Source organism: Pyxicephalus adspersus, chromosome 5 (assembly GCF_032062135.1).
Source record: "Pyxicephalus adspersus chromosome 5, UCB_Pads_2.0, whole genome shotgun sequence".
In the NCBI taxonomy this organism is placed as follows: domain Eukaryota; kingdom Metazoa; phylum Chordata; class Amphibia; order Anura; family Pyxicephalidae; genus Pyxicephalus; species Pyxicephalus adspersus.
In genome coordinates, this window is record NC_092862.1 from 130,475,471 (window position 1) to 130,488,346 (window position 12,876).

General features: G+C 37.9%; 1 protein-coding gene across 12 annotated transcripts in view; it reads right to left on the reverse strand.

The window, feature by feature from the left end:
- Positions 1-12,876, reverse strand: part of KIAA1217 (KIAA1217 ortholog) — a 279,526-nt gene that overhangs the window by 84,500 nt on the left and 182,150 nt on the right. For all 12 annotated transcript variants that reach the window (XM_072412718.1, XM_072412717.1, XM_072412715.1 and 9 more), the window contains one exon: positions 4,109-4,307. In XM_072412718.1, the coding sequence (XP_072268819.1) occupies positions 4,109-4,307 (199 nt within the window). The remainder of the gene's footprint in view (positions 1-4,108; positions 4,308-12,876) is intronic.

A 12,876-nucleotide genomic window follows, 5' to 3' on the forward strand; every position in this document is an offset into this window, starting at 1 on the left:
ATGTAAATCAGTGCGTACCGCTAATCGTTGCATAGATTTAGAGGACGACGGTGTAAAATCTAGAGGGAGCGCACAGTCACCGCTGTAATTATCCCCACTTAATATGTAAATGAAAAAATGTGATTGAGGACTCACTTTGTGCATACCAAGTCAGGACAATGGCACGATATAGGAGAGAGGAAACAATGTTAGGGTTTTAAACTTTTTTATTTACTTTAGTGCCTCCTGGATTAAATTTTTCTCAATTTCAAACAAAATACGAAGCTTACCCAAACCTTGTCCTGGGTACAGTTGGGAAAGGGTGGAAATCCTTTCTTTTTGCTATCTGCATCATTATTGGGGAAATTATATTCGGCTTCCCTTCCCAACTAGCACTTCTTACTGAAAGAGTGTCCAATCCTTCTAAGGTCCAGTACACATTTTTTTTTTACTGTAGATACATTAGACATGTTGGTAAATATCTTTCAAAAGTACACAAGTCAAGTCCTGTGTACGAACGTAAATCCAATCTCAGTATATCGTAGATGTGTTCAGTATTTTGAGACTTCTAACTGACCAAAAAATTGAGCAGATTGGTTGGTCCCAGCAGGCCTTGGATTTTCTTATTCTTACTCACTATAAACTCACCAACTTTGTTGATTTTTTTAACATATTCTAACAAGCAAGCATTAGATCTTCATTTAAACAGTGACTGCAGATGCTGACTACAGACTACTACGGGCTGCCCTGACTCTCTCGAATGGTCCTTCTCATCCTATTCGGCTTGCTCCTACTTTCTGGTCATTTGAAAGAGCATTTAAAACACATTTTTGCAAACTTGCCTACCTGTCTACCTCTGTCTCCTAAAACTCTCACTACTTCCCATCATTCCATATCACCCCACCTATTGTGTGCTGCTTCCCCCACCTCTTAGATTGTAAGCTCTTCTGGGCAGGATCCTCTCCGCCTCATGAGTCACTGCCTGTGTCTGTCTGTCAATTGCAACCCCTATTTAATGTACAGCACTGCGTAATACTGTTTATTAAAATAAATAAAAATTCTCCATGCAAAATGTCTTCAATACCTTTGCATGAACTGCCCTCCTCAACATTTTATTGGGATTCAATTTGGGGCTTTAACTATGTCTGGCCATACCCTCACTTTCATCTTTTTTGAAGGATTCCTTGCAGGCGTACTTTGGATCGATTTGCACTTCAACTTTTGAAGAGATGGCCTTGCATTGTTATTAAGCATACATAGATATAATGCAGAATTCATAGCTGACTAAATGCAGTTTAGAAAATGAATAAGCAAAGCATTACCAAGCTATTACATTTCCACTACTATTCTTTACAAATAATATGATTTTTATTCTTGAAGTGTTGTCTTTGGTTTGCGATAAACATGTCTATTGTTCCTGTGGCCATACATCTTTGATTTCAGACAGCAAAACAAAGTTTTTTTTCCCTGGCACACATCCTATGAAGGTTAAGTTAGGGGGAACTATTTCTAATTCTCTATGCATGCAGAACACTAACTGTTGCAAGGGTTACCTTCAGACCCAAAAATGAAGTTTGGTGTTCCCAGAGATGCTTTAAGCCAGCTACATTTGCTAGGCTGGCCTGTTCTGGACAGTTGTCTAGCAACCATGCCACTTTTGAGATTATGAAGATTTGGGGACCACGCAGATTATTTTCCTTTTAGTGGAATGATTGATTGGCTCAAAGGCAATTATACCCTTCATTCTGGAGACCTTACTGAGCTTTTTTGATCTTTTTTGATCTAATAGCAAAAAGAACCCCAACCTCCTTAATCCGTAAGGAGGTTCTAACCGTTGATACTTCATATGGAACACCTGATGGTGGTAAATGTTTACTTACTGCTTTCATATGACCAATCTGTATTTTCTTTTATTTAGATTATGAGAATAATAAACACCAAGTTACTTTATGTTGTCATGTATACTACTTTTATCTGTAGGCATTGTTTGAATGAGAATCCAATGTTTGCCTGATTGAATATGTACTTCTTCATATGACTATATGTACTTAAATGTGCTAGTTGCCGGTCTGTAGGCTCTCACAGACCAGTGACTAGTCTAAAAGGATGACTTGTATAGCTGTATTTAGTAGATCTCAAAAAAGGACAAAATATTCAATGTAGGATAGATGAAAATTACCGGGGACAGTCTCAGGCAATAAAAAAATACATGGATATCCCTATTGTGCAGTTCATCTTGTTGGGACTGTTGGCTGTGATCTATTTCTACTAGGAAGGATGCATTATAAGTAGCAAGGGTTATTGCCTGCTCTCTGAAAATCAATTAGCTCCTCAAATGAATGGCAACCTACAGCAGAAGCATCTGCATTGTGTACCCATTGCTTTCTGAGTTACTTTGACTGAGTTTGAGCTGACCTAGTTTTCGAATGCATGGTTTTACATTAAACAATGCTTTCATATGGACCATGCTCCCATAGCCCATTGTAATCAATAAAATAATTTTAGTAAATGAATTAATAGATGAAAGAAAAAACATGTGACTATTTTAGGTATGTGAATGTGCATTACCGCACAGATCTGGAGTCATTTTATTTCATGCAGAAAATATCTGTTTGACTTTAAGAAACTGTGGAGCAATTATTCCTCAACATGTATTCAGCAATTAATGCTGCTTTCCTTTTTCAGCAGTAACTTGACAGCTTACCCATCTTTCCCAAGCTGTGCCCATAAATTGTATGTTTATGGACAAAAAAGTGCTAATATTCTGGATGCACCTATTGGGGGGGGGGGTTGGGGGGTTATTCAATATCCTTGGTATCCTTGAGTGACCTTCAAATAGGTACATCAACAGTAATAATAATACTTTTTGTTGATAAACATAACATTCTTCTAATCTCTAACTGAAACACAGTGCAGGACCTCTGGACATGGGTGGTGCAAATTGCTAAAACTCAACTTTAAAGGCTCCAATAATCTTTCAGGATGAATTGCTCCACAATAGCTATAGTACATGAGAGTTTAAACCTAAAGCTCATTTGCTGTTTGTAAGTGAATGTAAATGTTCATAGTCTGGCCATGGATGCATGTTATTTGTTTTTTCCTAAAGGTAGAAACCTCTTTAATCACTAGAAAAAAAAGTTTAAGCAAACAACAAAACACAAACTATAATGGAGCAAAAATATACAGAATTGGTCATTACAGTTAATTTACATGATTTGCACATACAGCACGATCCTAATCATGTGCCCTGGTGTAATGCTGTAATTTTACATGATAATGATAATGAGGCACTCAAAATGAGTCCTAAGGGTGAGATTATAGAATATTAATGTCTCTGCTGCAGTACTTAAATTGCCTCAACCCTCCATGATGGCTGACTTAGTATCAAGGACTGTGAATGCCTGGAATATTAATAATCATCATTTATTCTGATCTAGTGTTGACAGTGTAGGCTCCAGCGCATGTAGCGGAATAACGACAACCCGATAAATCCTGGGAAGAAGCATTTTGAGTGCATTTTCTTGAGTTTACCAAGAGAAGGAAAATGAACTGACTTCTTAACATTTTACAGCAATACGTAAGCATAATGCTATGATACATTTAAAGAATTGCTTCAGGGGCTTGTAAAAAAAATGTTTGGCTTTAGTTAGCTCACAATAAACAAAGTTCCTTCCACTCCCTTTCTTGGAGCCAGGGGGGTCGGTGCAAGAATGGGAAAATAAAGGCCGTTCCTACCATGAGGAATGCTGGCATGTGAAACAGCTTAGGGGCGTAATGATGTAAGACTCAAATCTTGATATCTTGGGTCCAGCTCCCTCCTATGCCAGGACTCATTGAACACCTTTGTATTGGTACCGACAATAAATTTTTCAATATATTATAATCAGCACGTACATAAGTGCACCAGAATATCCAGCCATCTGACCCAATTATTAACCAACTGTAAAACTCCTTCTTTTAAAGATTAGGAAGCGAGCTCTGCTTCCTTCATTTCCCTATCAACTGTTCTTCCAGGTGTACTTTTCTATTTTCAAGGAAAATATGGGCAAAAATAAGGATTAGCTCTCCATCCAGTAGAATATTGACAGAAATACAAAATAATCAAATATATATGGAGTGCTTTGCTTACCTGACATCACTTAATTCGTAATATATATTTCTGCCCTCGTCTTTGATATATATGGCTGTGCTGGGGGACTCCAGTATTTTCATGGTAAGCTGCTGAGGAAAGGCACTTACGAACAGGGCACGTATGGTGTCTACACTGGTGATTTCATTGGGCATCTGCAGCTTCTTGGTGTCCTCCCCGTATTGTAGAAAGAGCACACCTGAAACAAAACACAGGAGTCCATTTAAAAATGCTGAAAATGACCATATTCCACTCCACCATGCACAAAGTAATTCCTGTTCTTAGGATCTTGTTCACAAGGAATGCAGTTTTGTATCAGCTAACTGACTAAAGAATGCCAATAAACCGCCAAGCCCTCAAAATATAACTGGAATATTAAGAATACTTTTTTGATTGATATTTTTCATGATTTGTGGTTGAATTATTGTTTTGAGCAGTTCATGTAGTATCTTATAGTCGGCTGCCCTGTCACTAGATCCCTAGAATTTAAGAGGACTGCTTTTCGCATGTTTGCTAAGTGGGTTTTTAGCATTTGAAAAGCATTTTGGAAGCATTAGTGGGGAAGAAGTACAAATACGTGATTTGTTTCCATTTTTTATACCCTACTATTTTCTGTGCAAGACAACCGCAACCTTTCTAGACTTTTCATAAATGCTTGTCAACTTATTTCAACAGCGGTGAAAGTTAGGTGCTCCTGGTTGGTGGCCATCCAATTGCAAATTGAGTGTCCATGTTAACAAGCCCTTAGGGATATCAAGAAAACCTATTTTCCTACATATAATAGGCCCAATTTTGCGCACAGCTTATCTGTTTGGTGTTGCTCCTTGATTATTCAATAGGAAGGTTGGATGGATGTGTAAAGGTGCCATCACTAAAGAGGTGGGTGGGGTTACCCTCCTGCTTACACGTTTTGAGAACAGTTATATGTAAAATTTCTGTTGTACCCATCTCACCACCTCTCATGGCATTGGATACAATTCTACAGCCCTAGGTTTCCTAAGAAAAATTACCATTGTAACCAACTGATTGGTCAGAGAATGCTCAAATATCTCCCACACATGCACTTCTAATTTAGGGGTACGTATTATTAAAACTTTAATTTTACCAAAATTTTAGCACAAATCAGGCCAGTTTGTTGTTTTTCTGCAACTTAATTGGAGTCAATAGGGAAGGTGGGTGTTTTTTAGTGACTTTTACTGATGGAATAGGTTTTAAAGAGCTCCTAAGGGTTAAGGAAGTCCTATGTTTTCTAAATCATAAAATCTTAGTTTTTTCCTGTCTCTTCTATGGATGAGTTTTCTAATAAACCTAAATGTTCTTGCTTGTATGCATCCCCATCGATTCAGCTTGTTGATACGCGAATAACTTATGTCTGCAATTACAACAATGAATCAGTCTATTCACTTTTTAAAATTAAAAGACATTTATCTAACAGTCCTTCAGAAAACAATGAAGTGAGATAATAATCCACTGAGAAATATATTTTTTTTTTATTGATTGATGCAATGAGTTATATATTCTTTTACAGAAACATATTGAAAGTGTAACTTTGCTTTTGTTATGACACTCCTCTGTCCCCTACTTTCTTTGTTCTTCTTTCCTTCCAAACTATCCTTCTTTTTGTCTTGATGGATAGACTTCCATAAATAAATAAACCGTTCATAAAACGAATTTCAGAAATAGTTTTTTTGAACAATTCTTAAACTGCATATCTACATGCAATGATGGAAAACAAATATCCGCTGGTTAAGCCATCACTGTGGAACATTCATTCTGGTCTGTACAATTTGGGGTAAAACCTAAACTTTCCTACTTGTCCCTCTTTTATCAGAAAACTTGGAGTTAGGGGGGGAGCCTCTATTTATATGGACAAAATGCATAGAATGAAATCAACTGTGACTAGTAAAATAAGTTACTGCATTTTCTGCTTTGTTCTTTGTGCTTTTTATTAATGTCTCTCACATAAATACAGGAAATAACCTTTGCATTCCTAATATTGTACTCTCCTATTCAATGTACATGTGTATCAAGTTTACCAAACACATTAACTTATGCACAAAGGCAGCCATGATGTAATGGTTGAAGCATTAATAAAGTAAATTATGCAGTGATTAAAGCAGCAGCATCTACAATTTCTCTGTCACTGTCCTCAGGGGGAAGAGTAAATTCTGACTGCCAGGATAATTTAGTAGCTAAATTCTGTACCTTATTGTGCTAGGAAGAATATTTGTTCTTTTCTATAGGCAATTCTTAAAGGCCAACTTTGCTCAAAACTGATTCTCCCATAAGGCTTTCCTTACTTCTCTTGATCTAATGCCCAACTACCATACATACTACAAATGGTGATGACACATTTCCCAATAAATTCTACATATAGAAATAAATCAGGAATCCTCCTCTAACTATTTCAGACCTGCAGATTGTCACAGCATTCTGCTGCAGGTTCAGTCACAGTCCCAACTGCTCCCATTCAAGTAATAGGCGAGGTTGAGAACCATTTTGTGCACATGGATGCTTTTCCTCCTCTGAAAAAACCACAGCCATTCCAAATGTGGTATTTGGTTTGGTTTGCCCCCCTAGATGCAAAACAACAGTTTTCCACATGCCCAGGAGTGCCCAACTGCCTGGTTTTCCACCGCAGGGATGATGCAATACTTTCATGCTGAATTTATGGGATTGGGTGAAGAAAATTAGAACTAGACCTGGAAATGTTATCTACCAATGGAGTTTGTAAGTGATAATAGAGATAAAAGAGGATTAAGGTTAAACCAACCTAATGTGCTGTGTGAAATCAGTGTGTACAAAAAGTGGAGACTTCTAATAAGTGGTACATTTCTCAGAGGCATAACATCCTTTGTAGTTTATTCCTGTTTTTTCCCATATTTATAAAGGTAAAATATATTACACAGCAAACAAGACTTCATCAAAACATATCAGTCCATGTCCCCTGCCCCGACTCACAATCTATTAGTGCATCTATACAATAAAGATATTACATTAAGATAATAATTCAAAGTCTGGAGTTCCCCACCATCACAGCAAGAAGCTGAGGACACAAACCAATGAAAATGATAAAAGAATGGGGATGTTCCAAAGGTGAGGGGAACAGACAAACTGGAGTTCACCTCTCAGGACAACAACATTACATGCTACATGAGTGTCCCTGGACAAGCTTACATCACAAGTACAGGAATTTTCTTTACTTGTTCTGGATCAGTACTTTAAAAAGAACTAAAGTCAAAATATGGGCATGATAAAACTGGCAACTAGCATCATAAGCTAGCGTGACATAACCTTAATATTTATATATTATTCATACTAAGAACAGTTTTCTGAGGAATCAATTAACCTACTGGTATGTTTTTGGATTGTAGATGGACTGGCTCTCCACTTTCCCCTACATGCAAACATATACAAATAGGGAACATTTAAACTCAATGCAGAGATTAGCCTATGCAGGATTTGAACTCAGGACCAAACTCAGTCAACCAAGAACCTTGCCCAAGAACCTACCAATTGTTATAGGTTTTCTGCTATGTAGTTTGGACCTCCAATAGATCAAAGCGGAAATGTATTAGCATTCCGTTTAATGAACCTCTATATGTCCAATTAAAATTTTCTTTATTCCTTTTAAACACAGGACCACACGCTAACAACTAAGCCACAATGCTGCCCACGGCTTGGTGCACTCTAGCTCCAAAAAAAAAAAAAAAGAATAAAACAACTAATGGGAATTATGGCAAGAGATTACAGAATATTTCCTATACATGGAAGGTTAAAATAAATGCCAGAGACGTCGATTACATCAGGTGGTCTCTGCCAATTTCCTCAGACATCTGGTCCGGCAATACTCTGCAGAGAATAAAAATATTTCCAATTTTGGTAATAAAATGCATTCTTCATATCTATTATAACTAAAGGCACACTTCATCAACTTGCGCTAAAACCTGCAGACCTAAGATCAATCAGCCGCCAGCTGTGTTTTTTGGAAAACCATAAGAGGAAGCAGATGAAAGTGACAAGAAGCTCTGCAAACAATGACATTTGTTGTTACTATTTGTAACTTCCTAATTATGTTGTTCTTAAAATGTAATTGGACCTTTAATGAGATCATCGCCAACCTCCCATGTGTCATACAAAAGAACATGTGGCCTATTGAAGTATCTATTGCGATAACAACATCTAGGTTGCTGTGTGTCCTGACAAAAGAACCTTCTGCACACCTGCTGCTCATTAGAATCTCTGCTTCTTATTCTAGTACAATCCAATGGTACCAATATCTGGAATATCTGCCATCAGTCCATACCTACTTGCAACAAAAAGTGCTTCCCAACTGGAATCTTTTGGTTGCAATCATCCTTAATATCTTTCTTACTTCCAATGCCATTTACAAGGAGCTTGCTAGTTTTATATAGACCCTGCAGAACTTTGGGAGTCCCACAGAGCAATGGATAATGACTATGGAGGACCACCACTAAGAAGAGTTGAAGCTCATCATTGCTATATAATGAGGTTGGGAATTAAACCATGTGTGATAATGCAAAAGGTTCTATAAAGGACAAAACAGACTCAGGTTCTCCAAAGACAGCCCAAATCCATGCATTCAGATGTAAAAAGGATTTGCAATGCATGGTTGATGCAAGTGTGCCAATTTTTCTAAATTGTGCTGTATAAAATCAGTGTGCACAAAAAGTGGAGATTTTTATTAGGTGAATAAATTTCTCAGTGGCATAACATTACACATCCTTTGTAGTTTACTCTTGTTTATTTCCCTTTTTTATATAAGGCTAATATATTACATGGTACTTTGAAGGGTACAGCAAAACCGTTCATTTCCCCTGCATGGACTCACAATCTAAAGATGAACCCATACAGCAAAGACCCTCTTTTAGTACATTCAAACAATTAATCCAATGTCTGGAGTTTCCCACCTTCACAGCAAGAAGGTGAGGACAAAGAACCGTGAAAAATATAAGAGAGCTAGGGTGCTTCAGGGGTAGGGGAAATAGGAAAGATGGAGTTCCCCTGTCAAGAGTTTACCTGTTTATATTTTTATATAAACCTAGGTAAAAAGCCAACTGTTCAGGCTAGGTTTAAGCTTTGTTGTACAGGGACAGCATGAGGCTGTTACCAAATCAAAGATTGGTAATGGAACTGGTTGTATTTGAGAAAGAAATACATTTAAGGGTGTATAAATGAATGCAGAATTGTACTATTGTGTGTACTTTATATGTGACTGAGATCTCATCTGCAGTGTCACAAAGCTAACCATGGTTTGAAATGTAAAAAAATGTTGAGTAATTAAAAAGTTCTTATAGTAATTAAAGGTTCTTATAACGTATCTATATAGCCTTACACTTATTCAGGAAAATCCCTCAAAAATCAGAGCAGAGAAAATTGGAGCTCGCCGACCACTAAATCTACAGACTCCGGACCATGCATGCGTGGGGAGCTGTGTGTCACTCAAAAGGGAAGGAACTTCCCCCAGAGTGACGTCATGATGCCAGAACCCGCCAACTCTTCCATCGCAGGTCTGAACCTGCGATGGGCGAGTGGGCAGGTAATGTCCAAAACTGTGCCCGGTGTTCATGCTCTCGTCGCCCAGCTGTCAGACGGACGAGGTTGGGGACCCTTGTCTTAAAGCATTTATTGAATCCATACCAATACATATATTAAACATAAAAAAGCATTATAAACAAATCAAACACACAAAAATGCGCACAAACATAAAACAACAATATCAGACCTGTTTATAAAACAAACTCAACAATAAAAAAGACAATGTTTATGTTCTCCCATCTGAAGCCAGTTATATACTGGGGACGAAGAGTACATCTGGTTTTCAGGAAAGCCACTGAAAGGTAAGGATTATTTTCTTTTAGGTCAAACCAAGGTCAGGGGGCTTAGGAATACTTTCAAGCCCGTTTGTATACTTAGTTAGGACTATTTGTATTACAGCCCTATTCCTTGCTGTATCTGAGCAAGCAATATGCTGGGAGATTTTACAGAAATAAAAAATAATGAGACACATATTGTTTCCTGCATTCAATATGATGACTATTTTGTCATCATAAAGAGAAAAATCCATCCAAAAATATGGCCTGATATTATATACACTGTTTATAAAGGGGCAGCAGTATGGTTGTTATATGGTTAACAATGCACACTTGGGTTAAGTAAAAGGCCCACTCAACAAATTACATTTCAGATTGATTTATTAATTAATCAATGCACCAGAAAAAGAAATGCCCATGCAATCCCACAGCTACAGCTGCAATTTAGACGCTCCTGAGTGTTCACCATGGCCCCAATCCAAAGTAAAGGGTGTAAGCAGTGTCTACTGAGCAAAAAGTAATTAAATTTCTATTGGTAATTATAGCCGAACTACAGAAATATATAAAAGACACAAAATAATGCAACCCTGTCGTAATTAATTTGTTAGGGACCCATTTATAGCAACACATTGGTAAACACATGCATGGTGCAGTGGTTCCAGCTTTTTCAGATTTTTGCAGCAATATGGTGCATTGGCTGACGATTTGAATACCAGGAATGCAACACACATCATCACATGCACAAATGTTAACAAAACATGGCAATGAAATGTGAATGAGACATTTTTTAAGTGTAATTACCCGAGTTTGACTTGGTATCAGCCTAGCGGTTTAGAAACAAGGGTTCCAGAGGTCTAAATGAAACAGGGCTTTCCTAATTGCAAGGCCTAGTACGGGCTCTTCTCATTACCATTGTCTGTCCACTTACTTTTGTATACAGTGCTGGCAGAGGAGATCTTCTACCTTTGGCATCTTTTTCCTGGCTTTGTAGTAGATCATGCCATCTTTTTTAGCTTGGCAAAGGAAGATGGCAGCAGAAGATCTCTTCTGCCAACTTCATCTACATAGGTGAGTAGTATGTGAAGGTATATTTGCATGTGATTGCTGAGGGTCTGCTCTAACAGAGGTCTGGGGGGCTCCTGATAGGATTGGGTAGGTAAAGTGAGTATGCTGATGTAAAAGGCAAAGCTCTGATGTGAAAACGGGGGGTCAAAATGTGAAAGGGGGTACTATAATATGAAGGGGTGTTCTGATTTGAAGGGGGTCAGAGTTGAGATGGGGCTCTTTATTTAAAGAGAAGAAACTTCTGATAAGAAGTTTGGTTCCCAAGGTGAAGTACCTCCGCTACATGGTAGGGGCCTTGTCAAAAATTAGCACTGGGGCTTACAGATCTGTAGCTAGAGGACCATCAGATGGGGCCAGGTACAGATTCCACATTGGAACCAATATGTTTGGTGCTACATCACTGTGTCATTCTGTTCCCTATACAACAGCACTCAGATTGTGAGTGATGGGGGCATCAATGGGAACAAACACAGATTTGTTCTGCATACAAATGTGTAGACAAGGAACATACTGATAGAAAGGGAACAGTCTGAGTGATGATATCAGTAGTCTTCTGCTGCTGCTTCTTCATTGTCTGGTCACCATTACAAAACTGTAGGAAAAACACATCCCTGTTTTTCAGCACTGGCTCACAAATACAAGAATGAATCTGACTGGTCCCTTTTGGGCAATACAAGCTATTCTTATTTCCGAAGTTCTGAGAAGTAGCAGGATCTGCTTTTGATGTTTTCTCTGAACTCCACCAAAGGCAAAATGAAAAGATTAATCATTAAGTTGCCGTACCCAAGGCCAAACTCATCACAGTGCACTTGTCAATGATATGGTGAATTTACTCAGAATTACAACTTAATCCCCATTTCAAAGAGAAACAATTCAACTCCAACAACCGCTTAGAAAAACATAAAGGGAAGGTTGTATTATGTGATAGTCTTCAGCTTGCATAACATTTTCTAGGTCCAGGCAGAACATGAGTCATGTGATGTGGGGATCAATAGAACAATTCATTCTCTAGTTTACCAATTTCTATTTAAAGCTAAACTCCATGCAGATATGAGACAAATAGAGAACTACAGAAAATGTATCTTTTAATTTAATAAATATTGATTTTTTTCTGCTTTACATAGAATGTGAGTCTAATTTAGGGGGCTTTTAGGCAGTGCTGACTGATCGTCAATTTGTTTGATCACTAAGTGTCTGCCCTCGATGACACAACTCCCTCCTGTTGGTTTTTGGACTCTCCTACTACAAATTTGAGATTATTTTTTGCACACTAAAAACATTGTGAATGTGTTATTTAATGAAATGTTTGCGTACTATAATCAGTAGCACAAATATAAAAAAAATAAATATATAAAATATAAAAAATTGGAACTGGCATGCCTATATGTGCAAAAACTGCAAAAAGATTTCCAGTATTTTTTAAGTGTAATTCCAAACAAAGGCCCTGGTTTATTAAAGCTCTCTGAAGCTGGAGAGGATACACTTTCAACAGTGAAGCTGCATGAACCATCAAATCTGGAATGAACATCTTCAGTCATTTGCTAGCAAATGTTTTGAATCCTGGACTAGATCCATTCCAGGTTTGATGGATCCTCCAGCTTCACTGATGAACGTGTATCCTCTCCAGCTTTATTAAATCAGGCGCACAGAGTCTCAATTGACATTTGGTTGAGCGCTGTGTTTGACGTGCTTGACTGGTGTGCCTTTTGATCTGATCTGGTTGCATCAACTGCTCGAATTACCAAATATCATATCAATACACCTGTGGCTGCCATTAGTCAGATTTACAAATCATGGACTTTTGCAGGAACAGTTGAAAACTACGAGTGTTGCCCACCACCACCAATCAGAACACAGCTCTCTGACATT